General features: G+C 47.3%; 3 protein-coding genes across 3 annotated transcripts in view; 2 read left to right on the top strand and 1 right to left on the bottom strand.

The window, feature by feature from the left end:
* Nucleotides 1–10129, top strand: part of LTBP2 (latent transforming growth factor beta binding protein 2) — a 101501-nt gene extending 91372 nt beyond the window's left edge. The window contains exons 25-36 of the mRNA XM_038545265.1: nucleotides 194–316; nucleotides 1005–1136; nucleotides 1425–1550; nucleotides 2106–2249; nucleotides 3111–3302; nucleotides 3418–3501; nucleotides 4238–4366; nucleotides 4690–4827; nucleotides 4903–5070; nucleotides 5378–5659; nucleotides 6624–6773; nucleotides 7245–10129. Of these exons, the coding sequence (XP_038401193.1) occupies nucleotides 194–316; nucleotides 1005–1136; nucleotides 1425–1550; nucleotides 2106–2249; nucleotides 3111–3302; nucleotides 3418–3501; nucleotides 4238–4366; nucleotides 4690–4827; nucleotides 4903–5070; nucleotides 5378–5659; nucleotides 6624–6773; nucleotides 7245–7390 (1814 nt within the window). The 3' untranslated portion in view covers nucleotides 7391–10129. The remainder of the gene's footprint in view (nucleotides 1–193; nucleotides 317–1004; nucleotides 1137–1424; nucleotides 1551–2105; nucleotides 2250–3110; nucleotides 3303–3417; nucleotides 3502–4237; nucleotides 4367–4689; nucleotides 4828–4902; nucleotides 5071–5377; nucleotides 5660–6623; nucleotides 6774–7244) is intronic.
* ISCA2 (iron-sulfur cluster assembly 2) lies at nucleotides 8562–15939 on the bottom strand. The gene is made up of 4 exons (XM_038545266.1): nucleotides 15795–15939; nucleotides 15523–15625; nucleotides 15278–15393; nucleotides 8562–14685 (listed from the first exon to the last, which is right to left on the bottom strand). The coding sequence occupies exons 1-4, from the start codon at nucleotides 15863–15865 to the stop codon at nucleotides 14511–14513; spliced, it is 465 nt and encodes a 154-aa protein (XP_038401194.1). The 5' UTR covers nucleotides 15866–15939; the 3' UTR covers nucleotides 8562–14510.
* A 360-nt stretch (nucleotides 15940–16299) lies between these two features.
* NPC2 (NPC intracellular cholesterol transporter 2) lies at nucleotides 16300–25658 on the top strand. Its single transcript, NM_001003242.2, has 4 exons — nucleotides 16300–16451; nucleotides 20838–20945; nucleotides 22278–22450; nucleotides 24812–25658. Exons 1-4 carry the CDS (start codon nucleotides 16370–16372, stop codon nucleotides 24896–24898), a joined length of 450 nt encoding a protein of 149 aa, NP_001003242.2. The 5' UTR covers nucleotides 16300–16369; the 3' UTR covers nucleotides 24899–25658.
* The last annotated feature ends 519 nt before the right edge of the window (nucleotides 25659–26177 follow it).

Raw genomic sequence — 26177 nt, 5'->3', positions numbered from 1 at the left:
TTACCCTTCTGCCCTTGATAATGCCCTAGTTTGAGGGCTCCTCCCCGCAGCAGGGCCTCTGGCTTCCAGCTCTGGACTCTTCCTCAGATCTTCCGGCCCTTTCCTACCCTAAGCCACTCTCTGGCTCTCCTCTGGGCTCCCGAGGGCCCCAGGGACCCATGGCTGGGTCTGCTGACAGAGGTCTCTATTCTAGATGTGGATGAATGTGCAGTCACAGACCAGTGTCTGGGAGGACACTGTGTCAACACCGAGGGCTCCTTCAACTGTCTGTGCGAGACCGGCTTCCAGCCCTCCCCGGAGAGCGGGGAGTGTGTGGGTAAGGGCTCCAAGGCGAGTGGACAGGGCACTGCCCCATGTCTGCCCACCTCCACCCCTGCCTGGTCCTCAGCTCCCCGGGACCAGGAACTGCAGCTTGCAGGAAGCAGAGCACTTTCCAGATTAATCATCCAATGGATAATGCATTTATTGAGTCTCTGCTGACTCAGGGCCTATCCAGAGACGACAGAATGAAGATAATCATAATCCTTATGCTAGCAGAGTTTTTAAAGCTAAATTAATTCAATAAGATATTTATTAAACCCCTGCCAGGTTCAATGTCTTTTGCTAGGACAAATAGACAGTTATGGACAGTGTTGAAATTGAGCAAGGGAGACAGATATGAAGACAATTTTCTGCAATACACTTTGGTGAAGATTTTATATAATCATAAAGTATTCTGCTAGAGGGAGAAGGGAGTGGGGGGACCGGGGTGTCACAGAAAGAGCTCAGTGCTTTCCTAAATAGCATGTAGCTCTCTACCTAGATAACCATCCCTGCTGGGTCAGGAGGAGTGATCCTGAACATGGCATTGGCTGACACCAGCGATGTTTTGGAGTTGAGATGAGCAGTGTAGTTTGTAACAGATCAAGAACAAAAGTTGTGGGGCATGACCTTGTAATGCCAAAGAGGTGGGGCCAGAGCAATGACCCTCCCATTTCTGTCCCCTCTCTTGGCTCTGGGGACAGATATTGATGAGTGCAAGGATTATGGAGACCCAGTATGTGGGGCCTGGAGGTGTGAGAACAGCCCTGGCTCCTACCGCTGTGTCCTGGGCTGCCAGCCTGGCTTCCACATGGCTCCAACTGGAGACTGCATCGGTGAGTAGGAATGGGGCATCAGAGGTAGGAGGGCTGAGGACACCTATTTGTCAGGTATCCGGCTAGAAAGTCCTTTGTCCTGAGGACACTATTTTTGTAGCTCTTTGAAGTCTGCATATTTTCTATGCAGCAGGGCTTGAACAGCAATCGACAAGAAATGTTAATGTTAGAGTGTTCTTGTCCTGTGTTTAGAAGTCCCTTTCCACAGACCTTGGTGTCAGTAGACCAAGTGTTTCCAGCAAACAGAGCAAAAGTGCACCCTACACTCTAGTCCCCACTGTCCCACAGACATAGACGAGTGTGCCAACGACACCATGTGTGGGAGCCACGGCTTCTGCGACAACACTGACGGATCCTTCCGCTGCCTCTGTGACCAGGGCTTCGAGACTTCGTCCTCCGGCTGGGACTGTGTTGGTGAGAAGCCAGGCTAGCCAGGCTTGGGGCCAGGGAAGGGAAGGCCTGTGGGCCCTTGGGCCCATCTCCACGGGGCGTGGCTGTCCTGGAGAGAGGCCCCAGGGTCCTCCTCCTGAAATGTTCAAGGTCACACGGTTCCATACATAATAGGTCCTCACAGAGTGGGTGATTTCAACCCTACAGCTGGCACCCTGACCAGATTAGTAGGAGAAACCAGTCCTGTTCTACCAGCAGGGGGAGCGAGCACATTAGGGAGGGCGCCACGCTTCCCAGCGGGGTCTCCGGAGGCGCCTCCCGAGAATGCACAGAGAAATCTTTCCTCTTGGTCCCTTTAGTAGACAGACCCTTTTCTGCACCCTTCTCCTCTCTCCCCTCTCATGGTCTGTGTTCATCTGTTCTTCCTTCCTGCTAACTCCCTTCTGTTCTTCCCCAAGACCCAGCTGGTTCCTTTAGAGGGAGTAAGAGGAGGATCTGCCCCGGCTGGAGGCAGAGGGGCAGGGGGCATGGGCCACGGGCCGCGGCGTCCCCCCGACCAGCCTGTGCTCGCGCCGGCAGACGTGAACGAGTGCGAGCTCATGCTGGCGGTGTGCGGGGCGGCGCTCTGCGAGAACGTGGAGGGCTCCTTCCTCTGCCTCTGTGCCAGTGACCTGGAGGAGTACGACGCTCAGGAGGGGCACTGCCGCCCGCGGCTGGCTGGAGGTGAGCGCCCCCACCCCAGGCCCTAGTCCTGCAGGGACCCCTCCGCCACCTACAGAGCGCTGCCACTGGCTTCCAGCGCTCCGGCTCCTGAGAGGGAACCCGGCCGGGCCCAGGGCAGTGTGGGCAAGGCTGCCGCCTAGGACTGGGGTGGAACGGAGCGAGGAGCCGGAGGACGGCAACTGTCGAGACTAGAGGACGTCCGCCCCAGGCCAGGGCACGTCTAGGCAGCTCAGGGCTGTGACAACCCTGAGGGGCTCAGGAAGAACCGATGCCAATTTAAGGTGCCTATGGGGTCTCAGATGGAGCCCCAAAGGGGGCCTTTCCGAGTCGGAGGCCTTGAAGCTGAGCTGAGCCTCACTTTCCCGGCTCACTCTACCCAAGCTGGTGGCTTCAGCCCCTCACTCCAGGCTGGACTAGGACTCAGTTGGCCTCCTCTGACTGGGGGAGAAGAAAGCAGGGACTGGAACAAGGGAAGGTGAGAGGGCCTGGGCTACAGTGTGAGCTGAGGAATGCAGAAGGCCTGCCCATATGGCAGGCCATGGACCAGGGGTACAGTGAGGGCGGCAGGAGCTAGACCTGAAAGAGCAGGGGTTTGGGTATCAGAACTGGGGTCAGTGCCGCCTAATAGCTGGTGGCCATAGCAAGTCACCATGGCAAGTCACTTAGCCTCCCTAAGCCTCAACTGCCTCATCTGTAAAAGAGAGCTGATAATATTAATGCTGTCGAGAGCAACAAGTGAGACAATATAGGTAAAGGCATGTTGTACACTGTGAAGTGCTAATATAAACGTAAAACTTTGAAAATAAATTCAAAAGCTGGAGTGCCCCAGACAATATAATAAAGGGCATCTATCATACACAGGTCAGAGTATTCCTGAGGCCCCACCAGGGGACCACCCCCCAGGCCCTGTCCGCATGGAATGCTACTCTGGGCAGAATGGCCAGCTGCCCTGCTCCAGCCTTCTGGGCCGGAACACCACACAAGCCGAGTGCTGTTGCACTCAGGGCGCCAGCTGGGGAGACACCTGTGACCCCTGCCCAGCTGAGGACTCAGGTAAGGCCCCAAGGGTCCCATTCCTCAGTGTCAGCTCTGTAGAGTGACACTGAAAGAAGGGGAGAGGAATGGGGACAGCCCTTCTGTCTCTAAGCTTGGATGCCTCCCTACACAGTTGAATTCAGTGAGATCTGCCCTAGTGGTAAAGGCTACATCCCTGTGGACGGAGCCTGGATGTTTGGACAGACCACGTATACAGGTAACCTCCCTAGAGACCCACCTCCCCAAACTCCACTCACCTGAGCGGACCCAGCCTGGTCCTCTAGGAGGTCCCCGGGGGAAGTTCTGCATGCAGCCCCAGCCTACCAAACCACCCCGCTCCCCTGGTTGCTTCCCTTGTTCTGTCCCAGGGCTGACTACCCTGACTACCCAGTAGATTTGTAGCCAGAACGTCTGACCTAAGCTCTTCCTGGAGATGTCTGTATAACCCGACCTCAGTTTCTCTGCTCCCCCACGGCTAAACCCTCCAGAACAAACTATGATGCTTTGACTGACCCAGTCACAGAGGACAGGGTCAGGGTGGAGAGTACTGCTGTACAAAGACAGCTGCTTATCTCCCTGGCCCCACTTACAAACTTCGGGGAACCCACATTCAAAGCAGGTAGTTCAGTTATGAGCCCTTCAATGCCCTAATCTGAAGCTGGCGACGGAAATAATAGAAACAGAAGTGGCTTTCCTTAAGTGCTTGCTATGTGCCAGGCACTATGTAAGCACCTACATATATTAATCTTTTAGTCTTCATAACAATAAGAGGTTAAGTGGTAGTATCCACATTTTTTAGGTAGGGAACTAAGGCAAGGAGAACTCAGGCAAGTTGCCCATAGTCACCTAACTAGCCAGTAGGAGCACCAGGATTCCAACCCACCAAGTCTGGCTCTGGAGCCCCTTAAGTTCTGCTTCGTCCTGCTTCTCACCTCATCTCTGCCCTCCCACAGATGCAGATGAGTGTGTGATGTTCGGGCCTGGTCTCTGCCAGAATGGCCGGTGCCTCAACACGGTGCCTGGCTACATCTGCCTGTGCAATGCTGGCTACCACTACAATGCCGTCCACAGGAAGTGTGAGGGTGAGGACACACATGACCCCTCCCCACCCCCACCCCCACCGCTGACCACTCACTGAGCCCCTGCCAGCCAGGCTCATTCCTCCTGGGAGATCCCCCTGCATCAGGCAGGCCTGAAGTGTAGGGAGCTGTGCAGTTGTCAGGACTTGCACATGGTCACCTGTTGGAAAGGCACCCCTGGGGAGGGGTCTCCCACACCAGGCTGGATCAGGGGAGGAGGGGGAAGCAGGATGCTACAACTTCATTACCAGTTCCACGAAGACAGTCCATGGGCAAGCTGCCTTGATACTGCCCCATACATTCCTTCCATCTTTCTGCCACCACAGATCACGACGAGTGCCAGGACATGGCCTGTGAGAATGGTGAGTGTGTGAACACTGAAGGCTCTTTCCACTGCTTCTGCAGCCCCCCCCTCACCCTGGACCTCAGCCAGCAGCGCTGCGTAAACAGCACCGGAGGCACAGGTCAGTAGGCCTGGAATGGTGGGGCAGCAGGGGTGGATCTGGACTGGGAGGGCTCACACGCTTCTGTGCCACCAGAGGACCTGCCTGACCACGACATCCACATGGACATCTGCTGGAAAAGAGTCACCAATTACGTGTGCAGCCAACCCCTGCACGGGCGCCGCACCACCTATACAGAATGCTGCTGCCAAGATGGCGAGGCCTGGAGCCAGCAATGTGCCCTGTGCCCCCCTAGGAGCTCTGGTGAGAAGGGTGACCCATGCCTGCATGTGGGGAAGGGCCTTAGGGGAGGGAATGCCCTTACCTTGGAGGAACAGATTTAGAAGGAGTAGAGCAGTCAGAGCGTGGCCCTGTCTTCCATCCCTATTACCTGGGGGACAAAGTAGGACAGGGAGTGGGGTAGGGTGGGGTGGGAAGAGCACTGCCAGGAATTCCCATAGGGCACCAGTCCCAGCATGTTCCCACTCCCCAGGCAGTGAGTAAGGGAATAGCCGACCAGGCTTTAGCTACCAGGAACTTGGCAGCTTTCTTTCTCCCTCCTTCCTGACAGAGGTCTATGCTCAGCTGTGCAATGTGGCCCGGATTGAAGCGGAGCGGGAGGCTGGAGTCCACTTCCGGCCAGGCTATGAGTATGGCCCTGGACCCGAGGACCTGCACTACAGCCTCTACGGCCCAGATGGGGCCCCCTTCTACAACTACCTGGGCCCTGAGGACACCATCCCAGAGCCACCCTTCCCCAACACAGCCAGCCACACAGGGGACCACACACCAGTTCTTGAGTCACCCCTGCAGCCCTCAGAACTCCAGCCCCACTATGTGGCTAGCCAGCCAGGTCTGTGTTGCTGCAAAAATGGGGAAGTGATAGGGGCCAAAGCTGTTTTACTTCCATCTCTACCTACCTACCTACTGCCAGTGGGATGAGGCCAAGGAGGGGGAAAGATGCACCAAGCCCTCTCACAGGTCACTCAAGGGGCAACTCCACATGCCTGGGTCAGACCCTAACAACCCTCTCTGATGAACTGACACTGGGGACACAGAGAGGTACAGGACACCATCTCAACCTCAAAAGCTTCCCTGAGGGAATTGAGAGCAAGAGAAAGCAGGTACACTCCAGTCTGCTTTTCTCCCTCCACACACTCACAATGTGCAGAATAACCTGCTCTACGAGCTCACGCTTGTGACCTGAAATGTGCATTAAGGATTTCTAACCACTTTAAAGGCCTGCTGTGGTGACTCGGTTTGTAAGTGGCAATGACCCCAGCACTCAGGACTTGGATTCTAACGAAGTCAGGCCCGGCACCTGTGTGATGGATACAGTAGCTGCCACAGGCATAGCCACCCTATCAGACTGCATGGGGACAGGGATAGGGTGTCTTTCCCAGGGTTGGGAGCTGCACAGAGAGGAGGTGTCCAAGCAGATCGCTCAGTTCTGCTTTATGTTGAGGGTAATCCCCTTTTGCTGCCAATCTCCCTCCCACAAAAAACTATGCAAAGATTTTAACCACCACCAACCACAAAAAACCAAAGCTGTAGAGACACCCTTGCTTGGGAGCCCCGGCACTGTGAAAATAGTAAGTTGACATTTAAGGCACACCATGTCTCTGCCATCACAAGTAATGACACATACTTATTTCTTAAGGATACTGCCTTTTGTTTCAGCGGCTTTCTGTGAGGGTTTTAGACCCTCGCAACCCCAACCTTAGGAGTTCAATAGGAGCAACTCTTTGTGGTGGAGGGTGAGGGCCCCAGGGTTAAGTGCAAGGCCTCAGCGTCCTTCTCTGACTCCCTCCTACCAGAGCACCAGGCTGGCTTCGAAGGGCTTCAGGCAGAGGAATGCGGCATCCTGAATGGCTGTGAGAACGGCCGCTGTGTGCGCGTGAGGGAGGGCTACACCTGTGACTGCTTTGAGGGCTTCCAGCTGGACATGGCCCACATGGCCTGTGTGGGTAAGTTTCCATCCAAGTGGCAATGCCCAGGGAGCAGGATGGCCCTGATGGCTCCAGGTGGAAAGGTCAGACAGGCCCACTGCTCACTTAGGAATACATGGCTGAATTTAGGATAGCTGGAAAATCCACTGCTGCCCCCTAGCGGGGTGTCCTGGAGCCAGGCCAAGTGGTGAGGGAGTGCCAAAGGAAGGTCTCTTGCTGTGCTGCGGATAGAAAACCCTTTCCCTGGAGATTCCTAGGAAGAAAGGCAGGGACAGGAGAGCATGATCACTCAGGAGCACAGGATGGGCCCACTACCACCTGCTTTGTGTCTCTGAGTTGCTTAGTTTGGGGCAGTGACTTCAGCTTCTGACTGCCACATGTAGGATTCCACTGCAGGGCAGGGGCCAGAGCTTAGTGGAAACAGCAGAGGCAACAGGCCAGAGGCACCTAGGCTCCCTACAGCTCTCTCCTTCCTTCCTTTCCTCTTAGATGTGAATGAGTGTGATGACTTGAACGGGCCTGCTGCACTCTGTGCTCATGGTCACTGCGAGAACACCGAGGGCTCCTACCGCTGCCACTGCTCCCCAGGTTATGTGGCCGAGGCAGGCCCCCCACACTGCACTGCCAAGGAGTAGCAGTGAGGGATCAGTGTGGACAGCTACCTGGAAATGGGCCCCAGCCTCAGGTAGGGGCCTTGAAGAGGCTTTCCTAGCTGGGAAGACACCATGAAGAAGCAGGCAGAAGGCCCTGCAGCCCAGCTCCCAGCCAGCCCTGCCTGCTTTTCAGCTCTCCCAGCTTAGGCTCTGGCTGTGAGCTTCTGTCACTGCCTTCATGCCGCCATGCCCTTGCTTGGCTCAAACATCACCAAATGCTTTAATGCTTCAGCCACTGGCCATGAGGACCAGTCTGCCATCTGTCCTGGCCTTGCTATGGGATGCTTACCAAAGGATGGCCCTCATCCACCCCCAAGCTGTGCAAACATGCAAGGTGGTTCGACCTCACATTGCCTTTCCCAGACAGGATCCACATAACATCCTGACGCTTCCACAACTGGGTCAGAGGTTACATCTCCCCAGGTCTGGTCCTTCAGTATCTCTTTAACAAAAAAAGGATTGGGGGAAGTTTGGAAAGTGATTCCAAGGCCTCCTCCCAAGAACCATCACCTCAGCCAATCCCGTCTGGGCCAGATTTTGCCACATTTCCATCCTGTAGCAGTTCTGTAGCCCCAGGGAAGGGCAGAAGATCCCCTCATCTCAGGAGGAAGACTGACACTAGCTTGCTGAGTGTTAAGAGACAAAAATGAAGGGGAGCATGGTGACTGAGCAAGCAGCAAGAGGGCAGTATGAAAAATATGGGGAGTTGATAAAAAAGGGGGAGCCAAGGCGTTCAACAAGGCTGAAGAAAATGTTCAGTAGCTCTGGGTAAACATTCACAATCTACCCATGATAGCTCCTGTGCATCACAGTAAGGGGTGCCACAGGACAGGGTGCCCATCTCTGAGGACCCGTATTAAATACACAGTTTCTTCAGGAAGCAAATCTCTCCTGGGCTCTCCTTTTGTGACACCAGTTTGAGGTACTAAAAATAAGAGGTCTATTTTCTAGCTTGTGAAATACAGTGTAGTCTTGTTTAGGGGAAGCCAGATTTCCTATTGTTGTTTCTTCTCTCTACTCAGAAGCCCTTGCTGTCTTTCTTTCAAAAATGGGATGGCTAGCATCCTTCTCAGTTTACAAGTAGAGACCCACTCCAACCTTGGCTAGCTAGGAATTTAGAACTATGGTGGAATAAAGAAATGTACATCTGGGCTCCTCTGTTTTTGTTTTTATTTCATATTAAACCAAATATCTTTACCATATTGGCTAAGTCTAAATATTAGACACAAGGCTGTGCCTATCCTTTTGCCAGCTCTGCCAATAGCCTATGATTGGGATCCAATGGAAAAAATGTTCTTTACTCTTCTAAGACAAAGAAAGCTCTGCTTTTGCATTTGTCTGATGAAGGGCAATGTAAATGAACAATACTCTATATGTCTGAAGATACGGAGATGAATGCTATTTTCTTAATTTAATCTCTTCTGTCCTACCTGCTGCTCTGATTGTCAGCCATCCCATAATAACTTATTGAATGCTTGTTACATGCCAGGCACTATACTGAGTGCTGAACACAAATTTCATTTAATCATCCAACAATCCTTACTATTGTATTCATAATTTACAGATGAGGAAATTAAAACACATAGAGTTTAAACAATTTGCTCTAGGTTACTATACTAGTTGAGATATTTTCAGCAGACAAAAATATGTAGTTTTTACATATTTTACACATATGAAAATATAGCAAAAGAAATTTGAGTCAAAACCACACTTGAGACACTTTTTAGAAACTGTCAGATTGGCAAAGATCAAAAAGTTTGTTAAGACTCCTAGTTGGCAAGCATCTGGTGAAAGAGGTACTCACATAAATAGCTAACAGGGGTTTAAATTGACACAACTTCTGAAGAGGACAATATGGCAATGTCTTGAAATTATAAAAGCACTTACTCTTTGATTCTTCTAGGAATTTAACCTTCAGATATATTCTCATCAAATGTGAAATGACACATGTAATAGGTTATTTATTATAACAAACAGCAAAAGAGTAGAAACAATTAGTTGTTACAGAGGCCTAAAAAGGAAAGAAAAAAAATGGCTCTAAATGCCTTGAAAAGAAATCCAAAATAGACTAAGTGGGGAAAGAAGGCTGTACAACAAAGTGGAACATATGCTGCTATTTATCTAAAGAAAGGGGAAAGACAAGTGGGTATCTGCTGACCTCATCCTTGCCACTCTGCCTTATACCCCACCGTTCAGAGAACTTACAACTCTTCCATATACCCACTGGAGCTGCGCCTCCTCCCAATCCTCACATTCCTACTCACCCTTCCAGAAAAACTTTATGCACATACACATAATTCTTTGTATAAAAAACACAAATAGCATCCGATGCATGCTGTTCTGCACTTTGCTTTTTTCACTTAATCCATACTTGCACATAAAGAACTCTCATTCTATTTTATAATTGTACACTATTCCACTGAATGGATAAATCATAATTTATTTAATCAGTCCCCTATGATGGACATTTCCATTGTTTCCTATCTCTTGCTATTATAAGCAATACTATAATGAATATTCTTGTGTATATGTTATTTCTCATTATATCTATGGGATTATTCCTATAGAGTAAATTCTTAGAAACAACAGTGGTTTGTGGGGAGGGTGACAGGGTGGATGGGTACAGGACTGGGAGACTTTTCACTGTATCCCCTTTTGTGTCTTTCTGAATTTTGTACCATGTGTATTATCTTTCCAAAAAATAAAATATTTTTAAATAGAGCTTTGGCCACAGACCACTTTAATGCTCCCTTCTTTATATATTTATCCACCAATTAAAGCCACATTAATTATTTCAAAACTTCTTAAAGCAAACTTTCCTTTAAACAGCCCTGTTAGCATTTCTGTGGAGAAATGGCAAATAGGGATTTTAAAAGAGCAATCATAAACACTACTGCTAGATGGGACACCTGGGTGGCTCAGCGGATGAGCATCTGCCTTTGGCTCAGGGCATGATACCAGGATCTGGGATGGAGTCCCACATCGGGCTTCCTGCGAGGAGCCTGCTTCTCCTTCTGCCAATGTCTCTGCCTGTCTCTCATGAATAAATAAATCTTAAAAAAAAACAAAAACAAAAAAACCACTATTGCTAGATACCTAGAAAAGTAAAGTAGTTTTCTGCCACTGAAACAAACATGCAAGACCATAATTATGTTGCAGAGGGCAATGTTAGGTCCTGTCCACTAGGAACAGAATGTATCCACTCTCACCCAGCATTTAAGGGAGGGCTACCCCATACAATCAGTGCTGCCCACTTCTCCATATAAGATGCTCCTGCCAAGGGATCCCTGGGTGGCGCAGTGGTTTAGCGCCTGCCTTTGGCCCAGGGCACGATCCTGGAGACCTGGGATCGAATCCCACGTCGGGCTCCCGGTGCATGGAGCCTGCTTCTCCCTCTGCCTATGTCTCTGCCTCTCTCTCTCTCTCTCTCTCTGTGTGACTATCATAAATAAATAAAAATTTTAAAAAAAAACCTTAAAAAAAAAAAAGATGCTCCTGCCAAATGTTAACCCTCCACTCAATGCTTTATAACAGAAGACTGAAATAATGAGTTTTCAATTCTGAGAAGTTAGAAAAGTTAGAAAGTTCTTGTGGGACACCTACTTTAGTAGCCCTTTCTAATCTCTTACTTCTAAACCTATTTTCTCCTAATCCCTTGTGACTTGTCAACATTCCCAAAGAAACTAAGGGTGGGTGGGACACCTACAGTTTACACAATCAATCACGTAACTGAAGAATATGATGCCACAAGGTAAGATCTGGACATTGACCAAAAGGCCCTCCTCTTTTGAGCCAAAAACATAAAGCAGATCCACAACACAGGTGCTTGGGTGGTTCAGTCAGTTAAGTGTCTGCCTTTGACTTGGGTCATGATCTCAGGATCCTAGGATTGAGCCCTGCTTCAGGCTCCCTGCTCAAAGGGGAGTCTGCTTATCCCTCTCCCTCTGCCCTACCCTCCACTCATGCTCTCTCTCACTCAAATAAATAAAATCTTAAATTTAAAAAAAAATTTAAAAAGCTGAGGCACCACGGTGGTTCAGTTGGCCAAAAGGCCCCCCTCTTTTGAGCCAAAAACATAAAGCAGATCCACAACACAGGTGCTTGGGTGGTTCAGTCAGTTAAGTGTCTGCCTTTGGCTCAGGTCATGATCCCAGAGTCCTAGGATCGAGCCCCACATCAGGCTCCCTGTTCAGCAGGAAGTCTGCTTCTGCCTCTCCCCCTGCTCCTTCTCACTTTCTCTCAAATAATATCTTTAAAAAAAAAAGGCAGATTCACAACATAAAGCAGATGCAGGGCTTCCTTGCCTTTGGTTCTTACATTATGTCTTGCTAGGGCAAAGGTAAAGGTATGCTGCCCCCAAATAATAACTTGCATAAATAAAACCAATTCTGCAACAGTAAGACCTTTCCCCTTGAAAGTAATGGGGAAGCAAAAAATCTTCCAGAGGATACTAGAAGAATATAAAGTTTTCCTAAATGCATTTGCACAGTGAGCAAAATTTGTGAAAACATCTGTTGGTCTTTACCAGAAAGAGGGCATCTGGTCCTAAGGGCCTGCAAAAGACCCTAAACCTATTTTACTATGCTTACTATTTATTCCAAGCAAATTGCCCACTGTACTGTTCCCTTGATGTATTATTTCTCAATGATCTGTGCTCTTAAAATTTCTGTATCATCCTACTCCAATGGAAACGTCTTGTTACTACTTCAGATTTTCCCATAAGGCTTTCTCAATGTGATTTCTCCCAAACCCACCCTTTCTAAAACAGAGAATTCCAATTCTCCCATTAGCAGCACTTACAGGGATGCCTGGGTGGCTCAGCGGTTGAGCACCTGCCCCTGGCTCAGGGCGTGATCCCGCAGTCTCAAGATCGAGTCCCACATCAGGCTCCCTGCCTGGAGCCTGCTTCTCTCTCTGCCTACGTCTCTGTCTTTCTCTCATGTAATTTCATGAATAAATAAATAAAATCTTAAAAAAAACAGCACTTACATATGGGCATTTCAAGGGACTCCGTTCCTGTCTAACTGACCATGCAATTTAATGGTTTAGTTAGCATCTAAAGATTTTAAGTTTGCGCTCTGAATGAGTTTTATTTATTTAAGATTTTATTTATTCATGAGAGACAGAGACAGAGAGAGGCAGAGACATAGGCAGAGGGAGAAGCAGGCTCCATGCAGGGAACCCAGTATGGGACTCGATTCCAGGACTCCAGGATCATGCCCTGAGCCAAAGGCAGACACTTAACCGCTGAGCTACCCAGGCGTCCCTCTGAATGCGTTTTAAAATCACCACGTCATGGGGCACCTGGCTGGTCCAGTCAGTAGAGCATGTGACTCTGGGTTTCAGTCATGAGTTCAAGCCCCATGTTGGGCATGAGCTTATTTTAAATAATAAATAAAAATAAAGTGCACTCTGTAAAAGAATAGGTTCTAACACTTAAAATGTAACAAAATCCCTTTTTAAACAGGATGAAAAGACTTAGTCTGAATTGAAAACCTTATAGGCTCAGGTATTGGCGTAACTTTAAATGTCTTAGTAAAGTTACAGACACTCCCATGATATGCTTTCTGCTTCCTTCCATAGAAATCTGCTAAACCTGAATCTGCTAAATCTGAGTGTCCCCTCCTTCCTCTTTGTACACACAACAGGTTTGCTTTCTCCAAATACCAAGTTTTCCCATATTGAAAATGTTAAGTACCTAAGCTTCTCTCAGATACCTTGTCTCTAAACTCTGCATTTCCTTTTTTAATGGTAAAGTCTTCTACTGAATGACCTTAATTCCAATCCAGTTCAGAAATTTAAGTTTTTGCTGTAATGAACTTTTAGGAAAACAAAGGCTTAACCAATAATTTTTCCAGAATCAATTTGAATCAATTTGGTTGTGGTTTCCCCAACATAAACATTAATAAATCATTTGTTGTGATGGTGGGATTTGTCTTTTTTTAGTTGTCTGTCCACACAGTTCCGGATCCCCCAGCACTGTCACATACATGCCACAATTATTCTAGTTCTGTAGCCTAATTAAGTGCCATACCCAAACAATAACTTTAAAATTTAATGGACTTGGCTTTAAAAGCTTTTCTTTCAGTGACCCTAAAAAAAAGTTGCCAGGTTTAACAAATAAAAATACACAATGCCCAGTTAAATTTGAATTTCAAATAAATGACAAATAATTTTTAGTAGATGTTTCATGAAATATTTGGGACATAATAAAAGTTATTTGTCGTTTATTTGAAATTCATATTTAACTGGGCATCATTTTATCTGGTAATCCAACCTGAAAGAAAATCCCTAACTATCCATTATCTATACCAATAAATGGACCACTTCCTGCAAAGCAGGAGACCAGTGACATTTTACAGCATTAAGTGAAACAATGTATCCTAAAAAGACTCAGTCACTGAATGATCACAGAATCTTTAAGTGTCTGTGTGAGTATGGAGTATGGGGACTATTTTTCAAATGATTCAGGTTATCAGTGAGAGTTAGTTAGATCCAAGTTTTCTGGGTGGGCTGTTGGTTTTATGAATCTAGCACACAGGCTAGTAAGAGAGAAAAATATATCTACCCTAACAAATGGGAAGTGGAGAAAAAGAAGGATTTCAACTAGCACATTCAGAAGAGTGAGATGAAAAAAAGAATCTTCCCTTTGCCTTTCTCATCCTCTCTAGCCTAGCCGGTGTTCAAGCTACCCAATCTGTGACCCTGATCCAGAACACAAGTAAATAAGGACTTTCTTCAAAATGAAGCTTTTATACATAGCTATACACCTATATATAAGCAGCTGTGAAGCTCAGAAAACAAACTCCAAATTTTGGAAGCTTGGAGGCTCTACAGATTATACTGGGTGGGTTTCAACCAGTCAGTAGATCTTAGATCACAGCACCTGGAGGCTTAGCCTTAGAAATGTGTGAGTGGAATTAAATCAAGTGTAAAAGCTTCATATTCTGAAAATAACAGTGGCAAAACACAACATTCCTGGACTGAGGGAAATAAAATTGAGAGAAGGACATGATTGGAAGGAAACCTCTAGAATTCTACTAATCCCAGGTTCCTCAAACTGGTACAAGCGGTGGCAATCTCTGGATCACCTGTTGTTACATCAAAGTTTGATAGAGAAGGATGATCCACAGGAGCAGCCTTGCTGTGCTTGAGGATTGTTCAACACTTGAAACGAGCTTCGGATCAGTTCTTGGCTGAAGTCCACCTGGGCCCCTTTCACGAAGGCCAAGCTATCAGAGTCAACCACCACTTTTGCCCCACCCTGTTCAAATACCCTGAAAAGACAGGAGGAAAACATTAATGACGATCATAAACACCAAATACACAATATCCTCTGAGCCCCAAGGTGCACATCCTGTTGACCAAATACAGGTGAGGCATTCCTCATTACCTCTAAAACAGGTGCTGCTTTTGCTTTTCTCTGATCCAAAGAGTCAATGGAATGAATAGTGGTCAATGTTTAGGGACTTAGGACCTAGGCAGGCCAACTTTCCTCCTATAACATGGTTGTTCTGAGTCATGACAACAAATCTTCACTTGTACTCCCACTGCGTGAGAATGGTGGTGTTAGGCGTTCTTAGCAGATCCTTTATTTTTTTTTTGTTGTTGTTTTTATTTATTTATGATAGTCATAGAGAGAGAGAGAGAGAGGCAGAGACACAGGCAGAGGGAGAAGCAGGCTCCATGCACCGGGAGCCCGATGTGGGATTCGATCCCGGGTCTCCAGGATCGCGCCCTGGGCCAAAGGCAGGCGCCAAACCGCTGCGCCACCCAGGGATCCCATTAGCAGATCCTTTAAATTTGAAGTTAAACGTCCACTTTTATCCCTCCCACACGTTCTCAGAAGACCCACCCCTTCCTTCTTGCCTGTCGTCGGGGTTGATAACTGTATCCAGTGAAAATTTGTATTGGAATCCGGAGCATCCACCTCCCTCCACTTCCAGCCTGAGGAATTCTGACCCTTCGGTGATTTCCAGAAGCCTCTGAATTGAAGGAAAAAAAAAAAAAAAAAGATGGGGTGGGGGGTGGGGATCAAGAACGCCAGGCAAAGAGAGAAAGAAGGGGAGGCCAAGGGGCAGTCCCCGTACCCCGGGCAGTCGCCGCACGCCTACCTGGACGCAGCTGTTAGTGAGGTGGATCTGCCCTTCGCCGGCCTCGGGGCTGGAGGACGACGTTTCCCGACGAGCCTGAGGTCCGCGAAAGGCCGCGAGGAGCCTGCAGCGCAAGGCAGGAGGATGAGCCCCGCAGCAGAGGGACACCTGGTGGCTTCCACCTGGACAGCCTCCCGCCAAACCCTCGCCTCCCCCGCAGGCCTTAGTTTCCCCCTTAGACCCGGAGGCGCAGAACTTAACACCCTCCCCAAGTGCCTTTGTAGACGTGGTACCTGCCCCTTGCCCACGGAGTGACCGCCCTTAACGCAGCCACCGCTACAGACAACCCGCCGACGGCCGCCATCTTCCTCCACAGACTCTGCCCCTCGCGTCACTCCAATCCTCTGCTCCAATCCCCGGTCTCCACCCACGGAGACCCCGCCTCCGAGCACACCTATTGGGTGGTGCTGGAGGAGACGGGATTTGATTGGCTAGGGATGCTCTCACGACGGAGGGGGCGTGCCAAGAGGCTCGGGCGGAGCGCCGGGGCGGGGAGGGGGCGGGGAGGGGAGGGGGCGGAGCGCCGGGGCGGGGAGGGGGCGGGGCGGAGCCGGAGCCTAGCCGGCGGGGCCCGGGGCGGGCAGGATGGGCGGAGACAGCCGGCGTCTGGGCGGGCCCGAGCCAAACGCGGCTCTCGGGAGCCTGGAGCAGGGGGCGGGCCGCGGGCGGGCCGCGGGCGGGCCCAGCCCGGGTTACTGGTGACTGGTCGCCTGACCGGGATCCTCCCCTGGCCCACCCCGGCAGGTTATCTTGTGACTGAGGCGGTCGCTTCTTCCTCCCTGGAGCGCTTGGAACCTGTCTAGCCGCGATGCGTCTCTTGGTCGCCGCGTTCCTGCTCCTGGCGCTCGGCGCCTCGGCCCTGGCGGAGCCGGTGCATTTCAAGGACTGTGGTGAGTCCGAACCTGCCCGAGATTCCCGCGCCCTCTGCGGGAGCCCCCCCGAACCCTGCCCCGAGCCCCCGGGCTCGGTGGGGCGGGCCCCGCGGGCGGCGGGGCTCGGCGTGGGACCCTCCGGGAGCGGGCTGCGGCGGGCCGCCGTTAGGGAGCCGGTGCCCGCGGCGAAACCCGACGGCACGCAACTTTGTCTCTGTCCTGGGACGCGCGATTGGGGTCCCTGGGCGTTTCCTGGAGCTGGGCCTTTTGCTGAAGTTCTTGAAGTCGGTAGGGCCGGCCGTGGAAGGTCCCAGTGCTGCGCGGGGCGTGGGGGGTGGCGGGTGGGGGGTGTCACAACTTCCTTTTTTTGTATGCCCCTTATCTCGGATGCCCTCTCCCTCCCCACGCCGTTTGCTTTTCTTTTAAATTTCCCTTTTTGCTGGCAAGTCAAAAGTCCATTCTCCTTTGCATGATTTCTTCCATCACCGCTTCCTTTGAGCTATATGATTTTGTGCTTCTTAATCACTTTTTCCTCCTGGATATAAAACTCGTGTTGCCAATTACAGCTACATTTCTGCATAATAGGCAAAGAAAAGCTATAGTTCTTTTGAACTATGATATGTGATCCAAAGGAGCTTTATATTTTCCATGTATGCTGCCATTTTTCTGGTTGGTAGAAAATGTAATTAGCAGGCACAGTTTTACTATTTTATACTTAATAAAATAGCTTTACTTTTTTGGGGGGCCAAGACTGGTGATATGTGTATAAAGCACTGTAATATAAGATCCATAGATTTCTATTTATGCTGTTTTATGATTACATGAAATTCAATCTATCAGCCTTTTAGTAATGCAGTTGATGAGTTTTGGTGGATCTCAATTTTGTGTCAAGGTTTTCCCTGGGAAAGATGTTGCCTGGGGGAAACCGTGCCATAGTATTTTAGTGTCCTTCTCCCTAAAATTGTTAACAGGTAAAATTCAGGTAAAAGTAAAAAAAAAAAAAAAGAAATAAAATGGAAACAGCTTTGAAGTTAAAGAAAAAAAAAAAAAAACTCGTGTTGCTGGTCACAGCTTGTGACACACAACCCGCTCTTGTTGCTGTGGTAGGGATCTTTGTTGGGAAATCCGACGGGGGGAGGGGGGCGGAGGGGGAGGGTACGAAATAATGAGCTCCTTCAGTCAAGTCTATAGAATTGTTTCGAGCAGAACTTTTCCCGAAGTGCAAAGGTGTAATGAGACATGAAAGAAGACATTTTATAAGATTTATGAGCTGGAAGGCAACCTGGAGATCCTGTAGTCAATCACTCTGAATTCCAGAGATGTTAGATATGCTTACTCAAAGTCACCCAGCAGAATGGGAACCGGAATAAGTTTGATGCTTTATGTCTAGTGCCCAGGTAATAGTAACTGCTCAATAAATATTTGTTGAAAAGGTAAATGAAAAAAAAAAGAAAAGGTAAATGAGGGAATAAATACTCTTTATACTATGTTGTCAAAATTCTTTTTTTTTTTTTAAGATTTTATTTATTTATTCATGAGAGACACACAGAGAGAGGCAGAGACACAGGCAGAGGGAGAAGCAGGCCCCATACAGGGAGCCTGACGTAGGACTCGATCCCAGGTCTCCAGGATTACACCCCGGGCCAAAGGCAGATGCTCAACCGCTGAGCCACCCAGGCATTCCATCAAAATCTGTGAGGCATTCTTGTTGAGGCAAAAGGAAAGTAGACCAGGGGACAGGACTGATGAAGGAGTAAAGACTGCTGGCCTATTAATATCTAACAAATCGGGTTGCCTGGGTGGCTCAGCAGTTAAGCATCTGCCTTCAGCCCAGGGCGTGATCCTGGAGACAGGGGTCGAGTCCCACGTCAGGCTCCCTGCGTGGAGCCTGCTTCTCCCTCTGCCTGTGTCTCTGCCTCTCTCTGTGTCTCTCATGAATAAATAAATAAAATTAAAAAAAAAAAAAAAACCTAACAAATCCTGTCCAATGAACTACTGGCACTTGAAAAATGCTATTATCTCAAATTACTGCGTTTCCCTCCATTAAACTTAGTGGCCAAATTTTTTATGAAGATACTATATTAACTTTATTAACTCATCCAACCCTCGGGATCTTTTTTACAGATGAGGAAACAGGCACATGGAGTAACTTACTCAAGTTCTCACAGCTAGTAAGCTGTAGGAAGTTAGTGGGTGTTTGTGAACCACTTGAGTTTCTGTGGTAACATTAACATAAAAAAAAAAAAAAAAAAAAGCTATGGAAACCAAATCCAGAGATTGTTCTCATTTGAAAAAAGCAGATGTACCCCTATGGCAAGAACATCTTAAAGGAAGGATGGTTTCAGTTACAGATTTTTTTTTTTTTCCGGTTACAGATTTTCAATTTACTTTTGAATTGGAAAATAACAATGTAAAAACTTCAGTGCCCACATCAAAAGGTTTTCAAGTTCCATTCTACCACTCTGGAGTGGTATTTCCTCAAGTAAGCAATGGGGCCAAGCAAACTGGTTTTGCTGTTTTTGCCATTTTAGGACTGAGATTGTTCTATTGACATTGAAAGTCCAAGAACCTCTTGTCAGGAAAGCTGGATGAAGGAGCTACAAGTAGTACCTTTTATTCAGGTCCCACTAGATCAGGTGACCCAGCCTTGAAAGAAGCAGATAGAAGTGGATGTCGAAAGCTCTGGCTTAAGCACTGATTTTCAGTGGGTTATTAATTAGAGTTCTGGATATTTTTTCCTGTTCGTAGAAGGTAGGAAGACAGATTGGAAGACAGTGTTTAAAGAAGAGAATTCTTGCATGTGTGTTTTGAGAACATTGCCATGCTGGAGAAGGAAGCTGAGGATGAGAGACAGCAAGTTATTATTTATAGACCTAGCTGGAACACTTTTGGTCAGTATGATGAAACTGTCCCACCCAAGAGCTGGCACAGGCTCAGAAAGCCAAGTACATTTACATGAGTTTCTCATTTCATATCCTATGGGCTAAGCTACTAACCTGATGACTGCAAAGGAGAGGCTCACCTTTTTAGTCAAGAGGGAACTTGCTAACCCACCCAGGAGCAACTATTCTAGATTAAATTCATGGACTGAATCCTGACGTGATGGTAATAAAATGAACACTTACACAGAACTACTGTGTTGCAAACACTTACCTGAGAGCTATATGTGTGTTAGCTCACTGACCCTAGGAGGCTACTCACTTATTATCCCCAGAGGAATAAAGTAGCTTGTTTTGAGGCTTCACAGGAAGTCAGGGAACCTGTGAGATTGCAAACTCAAGTGTCAGGTCCCAGAACCAACCTCTCAGCCATGATGGCCAAATGGCAGAGCTTAAACTTTCCTTGGTATAGGTGGTGTTAGCAGTTTGCTTGCATTCTCTCCAAATTCAGCTGTCCAGTTTCAGGGGCCTAGGTGAGGGAGTGAGATTTTTTTTTAAACATTTCATTTATTTATTCATGAGAGACATACACACAGAGAGAGGCAGAAACACAGGCAGAGGGAGAAGCAGGCTCCATGCAGGGAGCCTGATGTGGGACTCGATCCCAAGACTCTAGGATCACACCCTGGGCCGAAGGGAGGCGCTCAACCACTGAGCCACTCGGGCATCCCGAGGCAGTGAGATTTTTAAAGATTTTATTTAACTTCTTTAGGTCAAGCATTTACTGGGAGCAAATAGCACTTCTGTCTTTGTTTAGACTAAAAAAGCAGACACCTCGTCTCAAAGACACTTATTTCGAAGAACACATTTCCAAAGTGGAGTGTACACCTGTATACTGCAGATGCATTCTTAAAATTGTTTTCACTGGTAGGGGTACACAAAGCTCAGAGACCACCAATTTGGAGCAATGCCAGACAGGATGAGAGGAAGTGGGGGAGGGCAGTTGAAGAGCAGCCAGTCTTGAGAGTCCAAGTGGAAATGGCAGCCCTGAGGCTGAAGCAGTCATCACTTGTGCCATATGTATTCTGCTTTAAATCTTGCATGGGGATGGAAGGAGGGGTGGGGATGACTTTCCCTGGTATAGCCCTCCCAGGATATAGAGCAGGGGAGCGGGCTTTTTTTTTTTTTTTTTTTTTTTTGAGATTTAATGTATTTATTAATGAGAGAGAGAGAGAGACAAAGGCAGAGGCACAGGCAGAGGGAGAAGCAGGCTCCATGCAGGGAGCCCGACAAGGGACTCGATCCCAGGTCTCCAGGATCATGCCCTGGGCTGAAGGCGGTGCTAAACCGCTGAGCCACCCATGCTGCCTGGGAGCTAGCTTTTTATACTTAACTGATTTTATTTCCCCTTCAGCCATCAAATATGAAGAGTTTCCTGGAGAACAGAGCACCCTCCCATTAGGTAGGGGACAGCATAGGTGATTCATTTTCCTTCCTATTCCAATTCATTTTTCTTTTTTAACAGGTTCTGCAGTTGGAGTTATAAAAGAACTGAATGTGAACCCATGCCCTGCCCAGCCTTGCAAACTGCACAAAGGCCAATCTTACAGTGTCAATGTCACCTTCACCAGTAGTGAGTAAAAGTGGCTCTTGCCTTCAAATTCATTTTAAAGCGTAACATCAGTCCCACGTATTGGAATGAGGGTGGTGATGTGGGGAAGGAGAATTGCAGCCAGGAACTCTGTGATCTCCCTTCCAACTTGTGCAAAGCTCAGACTTACCTTCTATAAGGTTTAGGGAATTCATTTGGGACCCAAGAAAAAAATCTGAGCTTCATTTCTAGAAAGGGCATCTATTTTGAATCCTTTCCTTATTTTTTATCTATGGAACTAGACAGAGCAGTCTAATAAGAAATCTCAAAGTTCCTGTAATCATCTGTTCTTAAGCCTAAACATAGCTCCAAATAACTAGAGTTGTTTTCTTTCCTGGACAATACACTGCCCCCATTCTTGTCCCAAACCAAGAATGTACCTTCTAAACAAAAATAATCCTCAACCCAGAAAGGAAACAGAGCCAATATTCCAGATCTCCAAAATAACCTAACAGCTTATAATTCTAGTTGCACTAATTTATTGTATTTATTCCTCCTGCCCATCTTGTGATGTGGAGGGTAGCGGGATGGCAATAAATGTACCTCCTCTTTCTAATCTTACCCAGTTTCTAAAGGGTTCTCTCTTATTGTTACAGCTCATGGCATTTCTGTGGGGATTCCTTTCCTTTTTTTTTTTTTTTTTTTTTTTAAGATTTTATTTACTTATTTATTCATAGAGACAGAGAGAGGCAGAGACACAGGCAGAGGGAGAAGCAGGCATCACACAGAGAGCCTGACGGGACTCCATCCAGGGTCTCCAGGATCACGCCCTGGGCTGCAGGTGGCGCTAAACTGCTGCGCCACTAGGGCTTCCCTGATTCCTTTCCATTTTGTTCTTAATATCTAATGGAATCCTGTGGCAGGGCATTTGAGAATTCAGAGGCCAATCTTCTAAAGCTCTGTAAGATAACCCGGTACACTGATAAAAGCTGATATAATTAATATAAAGAAAGTTTACTGCCAAAAAATTCCATTACTTTGTTGGATAAGGTTATTTACGTAGCTCTGGTTCTCCCGAGAAACCGAAAGACAGTGAAGAGCAAGCAAGGTGGGGGTGAGAGCAGTGAAAACACCCTTTTGGTTGCTTAGTTGCTTTTTTTTTTTTTTTTTTTTGAGTTAATACTTAATTCTGTAGCATTCACAGAAGTATCAAGCATAACTACAAAGAAAAACAGACTGAGAATTAAGAAGTACAGACTTTATGATTTGCTATCATAGCACTGCCATTGCTTGGGAACATAACTGAATTTTTCACCTACAGTTTAGAAACAGGCTGTTTCCTTCACTCTCTGATTCTCTTTTTTTTCCTCTTAGATATTCCATCTCAAAGTAGCAAAGCCGTGGTGCATGGCATCGTGTTGGGCGTCGCAGTTCCCTTTCCCATTCCTGAGGCTGATGGTTGTAAGAGTGGAATCAACTGCCCCATCCAGAAAGATAAGACCTACAGCTACCTGAACAAACTGCCAGTGAAGAACGAATACCCCTCTGTAAGTGACCTTGTCGTTCAGGACACTGGAGGCCTGTGACTAGATTAGAAATGGGGGGGGGGGGGGGGGGCGGGGCAGGAGGAAAAGAGTGGAGTAGGAGTCCTTCATCACTCCTTGATGAAGAAGCAGAAGTTTGGGGGTAAGGAGAGGAGTTGGAGTGTTAGGAATCCTGAGGCAGGGCAGATATTTTTCACCATGCCCCTTTCCCCTTTGTTCTTTGTCACCTGCTGATGCCGTTCTGATATACAGTGTTTTCCTGGATCCTCATGACCACCTTTTGCTGAGGCATTATTACGTCGGTTTTATGAATGAAGAAATTTGAGCCTCTGATGTTAGGCTATATAAACAGAGTCCACTCCTCTAAGAAATACTGTATCTAGTTTTAGAGGTGGGCCTTGTGACCCTGAAACCTGTGCACTGTTAAAAAATTTTAGGCAAGTATCAAATAGTTCAAGATGTCAGGTTGTTATCTAAAAAATCCTGGTTTCTCCATTAATTTTTTAACAAGAGGAACAGTAGTTTCCTAGCTCTGCAGCAGAGAGGCACTTTTCCCACACACTTCTTTCTCCCCTCCATCTGTCTCCAGCCCCTACCTTCCCCTCTAGCTCGCCCTGCTATACCTACTTTTTTTTCTACCACACACTTGTGAGAGAGAACCTGTTGGAATTCCTATTAAAGATAGGAATCCTGATAGGAATGGAGGAAGTAAAGGGATTCCTTTTTTCCATAAAGGAAAGGAATTTTTTTTTTTTTTTTAAGGAAATCAAGTAGAACCCAGGAGCAATCTGGCCACTTATTTTCTAGAAATGGCAAGTAATTAAAGAACATCCCAATGAGATTCTAATATAGGGAGTCAGTGTTTAAGGGATATTGGAGACCCCATGGGTCAGGAACAGGTTTGTAGGGGCACCTGGGTGGCTCAGTCAGTTAAAGCGTATGCCTTCGGCTCAGGTCATGATCCCAAGGATTGAGCCCTACAGAGGGCTCCCCGCTCAGTGTGGGAGTCTACTTCTCCCTTTGCCTCAGGCTGTCATTCCCTGTCATTCCCTCAGCCTTTGTTCTCTGGCTTTCTCTGTGTCAAATAAATTTAGATAGATATAGAGAGAGAGAGATAGGGAAGTAATCTTAAAAAAGGAACAGGTTTATAGATTAATTGGCAGTCTCTGGCTTTCTCTCTGTGTCAAATAAATAGAGAGAGAGAAATAATCTTAAAAAAGGAACAGGTTTGTAGATTAATTTGCAGAGTATCCATTAAATCACTGACATTTCTGAGTCTCATCATTTACTCGGAGTGTCTAATTAAGGCCTGACACAGTAGGCACTTCATATGTGGTAGTTTGAAAAACAGCTTTAGGGCAGCCCTGGTGGCTCAGCGTTTTAGTGCCTGCCTTCAGCCCAGGGCGTGAGCCTGGCTGGGCCCAGGGCGTGATCCTGGCTGGGATCGAGTCCCACATCAGGCTCCCTTCCCTGCATAGAGCCTGCTTCTTCCTCTGCCTCTCCCTCTCCCTCTGTGTGTGTCTCTCAAGAATAAATAAATAAAATTTGCTTATTAGAAGGGGCAGTTCAGAGTATAACAAGTCAACACAGAGATTTCTAATGAGGTGTATTACCAAAAAAAAAAAAAAAAAAGAACAATTTAAGGAAGGTATACAACTGAAGCTATATTGCTACAAAGCGTTATTGTTCATGAAATTATTTATACGGTCAAACTGTTTTGGTCATCCTTTGTGTTTTGATATTTCCAGCTAACAAGATATTTCATCATTCCTACAAATCTAATTTTTTACTCTCTGCTCTTCATGGTTATGCTTGGAAAAAGTTGGATCAGATTGCCAAATACATAGAAATTGTTTAAGTGTAAAATTATCTTCTGTGCAAGGCTTCATTATGTACCATTGATCTAAACGGGAAAAGAATGCTTTAGAAATTATATCTCTTGGGCAGCCTGGGTGGCTCAGCGGTTTAGCGCCGCCTTCAGCCCAAGGTATGATCCTGGGGCCCTGGGATCGAGTCCCACATCAGGCTCCCTTCATGGAGCCTGCTTCTCCCTCTGCCTGTGTCTCTGCCTCTCTCTGTCTCTCATGAATAAATAAATAAATCTTTAAAAAAAATTATATCTGTTGAGTTCATGAGGTTAGTATGTGGTGCCACTAACACCAAATCATAGGTGTGACTTAGTTTGCGTTTCTAAGTTTGAGGCCATGGGCTGTGGTCACATCCCAAGCAGCCTTCATAATGGCATGATTTAAGAAGAAAGATCTGAAGGATTAGGCAGTTTGTTACTAGAGTTTATAGTTAAATCAGTTCTGGATTGAGGCAAGGTCCTTTCATTTTTCCCAATTCTTTTTCTCTTTTATCCAGATAAAACTGGTGGTGCAGTGGATGCTTCTGGGCGACAACAATCAGCATCTCTTCTGCTGGGAAATCCCAGTTCAGATTGAAGGCTAGTGCTGTTTAGGCCAGTATGTCCATCTGGGGGTGAGAGAGCACAAGTGGAGGGAGGGCAGGAGAAATCCAGTCTAACCTAAATCAGTGCCATAAGATGAAAGGAATTTCCACACCACCATTTTATGCTTCTCAGCCTCCAGAAGGTTCCAGACCCTGTTTCCTGAGAGCTCAGAACTATTGCCCTTGTAATATCTTCTTTGAAGGGTTAGAGGGAAGAAGAGAGAGGGAGGGATAGGCATGAATTTAATTGTCCTCAGTGTTTCTTGCTGTTGGAATACGGAGGGTCCAGCGGGTCAGGACCCAAATGAGGCTGCACAGGGCCCTTGGATAATTTGCCCTCGGGTGATCAGTCTTTGCAGCGGAGGACGGGTTCCCAACCTCCCTCACCTCCTGGGATATTACATCCGCAAGTTCCTCATCTCCAAGTGCCTCCTTGAGTTCCGTACATTGGGCCAGCAAGTCTGCTGACCTGTGACAGCACCTCCAGCTCTGCTGCTTCAACAACAGTGACTGGCTGTCCAGTGGTGCCCAGCATGTCAATGGAGGGGACATGCTCAACCACAGAAACTCACGTCTGAGTGGCCAGTTCTCTATAGTTCTCTCCTGTCTCCTTTTCTGTCTAAGGTGGTTTTCATTAAATGCAGCACTTGATTAGCAGATGTTTGATTTTTTTTTTTTTTAACAACACTAACTTGTGGCCTCTTTGTGCAACTGGAAATGTCCTTTTGAATAAATAAAACTTGGTGGTCTTGTCTTCTGCATGTTGGTGGTGATCACCTACTTCTTTCAAAGTGTTTTCCCCCAGATCTGTGGAAGGTAGACACAGGTACCATGGGCCCAGAGTGAAGTGAAGACGTGACTCTTTTCAGAAACTGTCATTTCTTCCCTCTTTGCCCAATTAGACTTTGCCTGTTTTATGCAAAATGACCTTATTGTTTTGCTATATTTTGCTCACTCTTAACAACCATATGTGCTTGAAAGAAGCAGTGAAAGCACACACCACTTAGTTGAGTATAGTTGAGTAATAACATCTGGAAGGTCAAGGGAACTAAATTGGCAGGTAGGGGAAAGGGCAGGGAGTAAAAGGTTATAAGTTGGCATGAAGCATAGTAGTCTTTTGGGAGCCTTGAGCCATGAAGAAAGCATAGGAGCTTAAAAATGAAATGTGAAGTTGTGGCAAATAATGGCCAAGTTAATTAAATCTTGGCATTTCCTGCTTTTGAAGTCCAAGTATAATCATGGGGCATATATCTTGCGGCCTGTTTTTTGTTGTTGTTTT

The sequence above is a fragment of the Canis lupus genome, chromosome 8 (genome assembly GCF_011100685.1).
Source record: "Canis lupus familiaris isolate Mischka breed German Shepherd chromosome 8, alternate assembly UU_Cfam_GSD_1.0, whole genome shotgun sequence".
NCBI lineage: Eukaryota > Metazoa > Chordata > Mammalia > Carnivora > Canidae > Canis > Canis lupus.
Note: the sequence above shows the minus strand (reverse complement) of the source record. Positions and strands in the feature narration are given on the sequence as shown.

Bases quoted from the DNA above. Each gene is read 5' to 3' on its own strand.
- NPC2 (NM_001003242.2), top strand. From the start codon at position 16,370: ATGCGTCTCTTGGTCGCCGCGTTCCTGCTCCTGGCGCTCGGCGCCTCG. The intron at 20,946-22,277 runs GTGAGTAAAAGT...TTTTCCTCTTAG, and splicing joins CAATGTCACCTTCACCAGTA to ATATTCCATCTCAAAGTAGC. The intron at 22,451-24,811 runs GTAAGTGACCTT...TCTTTTATCCAG, and splicing joins TGAAGAACGAATACCCCTCT to ATAAAACTGGTGGTGCAGTG.
- ISCA2 (XM_038545266.1), bottom strand. From the start codon at position 15,865: ATGGCGGCCGTCGGCGGGTTGTCTGTAGCGGTGGCTGCGTTAAGGGCG. The intron at 15,626-15,794 runs GTACCACGTCTA...CTTGCGCTGCAG, and splicing joins ACTCCGTGGGCAAGGGGCAG to GCTCCTCGCGGCCTTTCGCG. The intron at 14,686-15,277 runs GCAAGAAGGAAG...CTGTCTTTTCAG, and splicing joins GTTATCAACCCCGACGACAG to GGTATTTGAACAGGGTGGGG.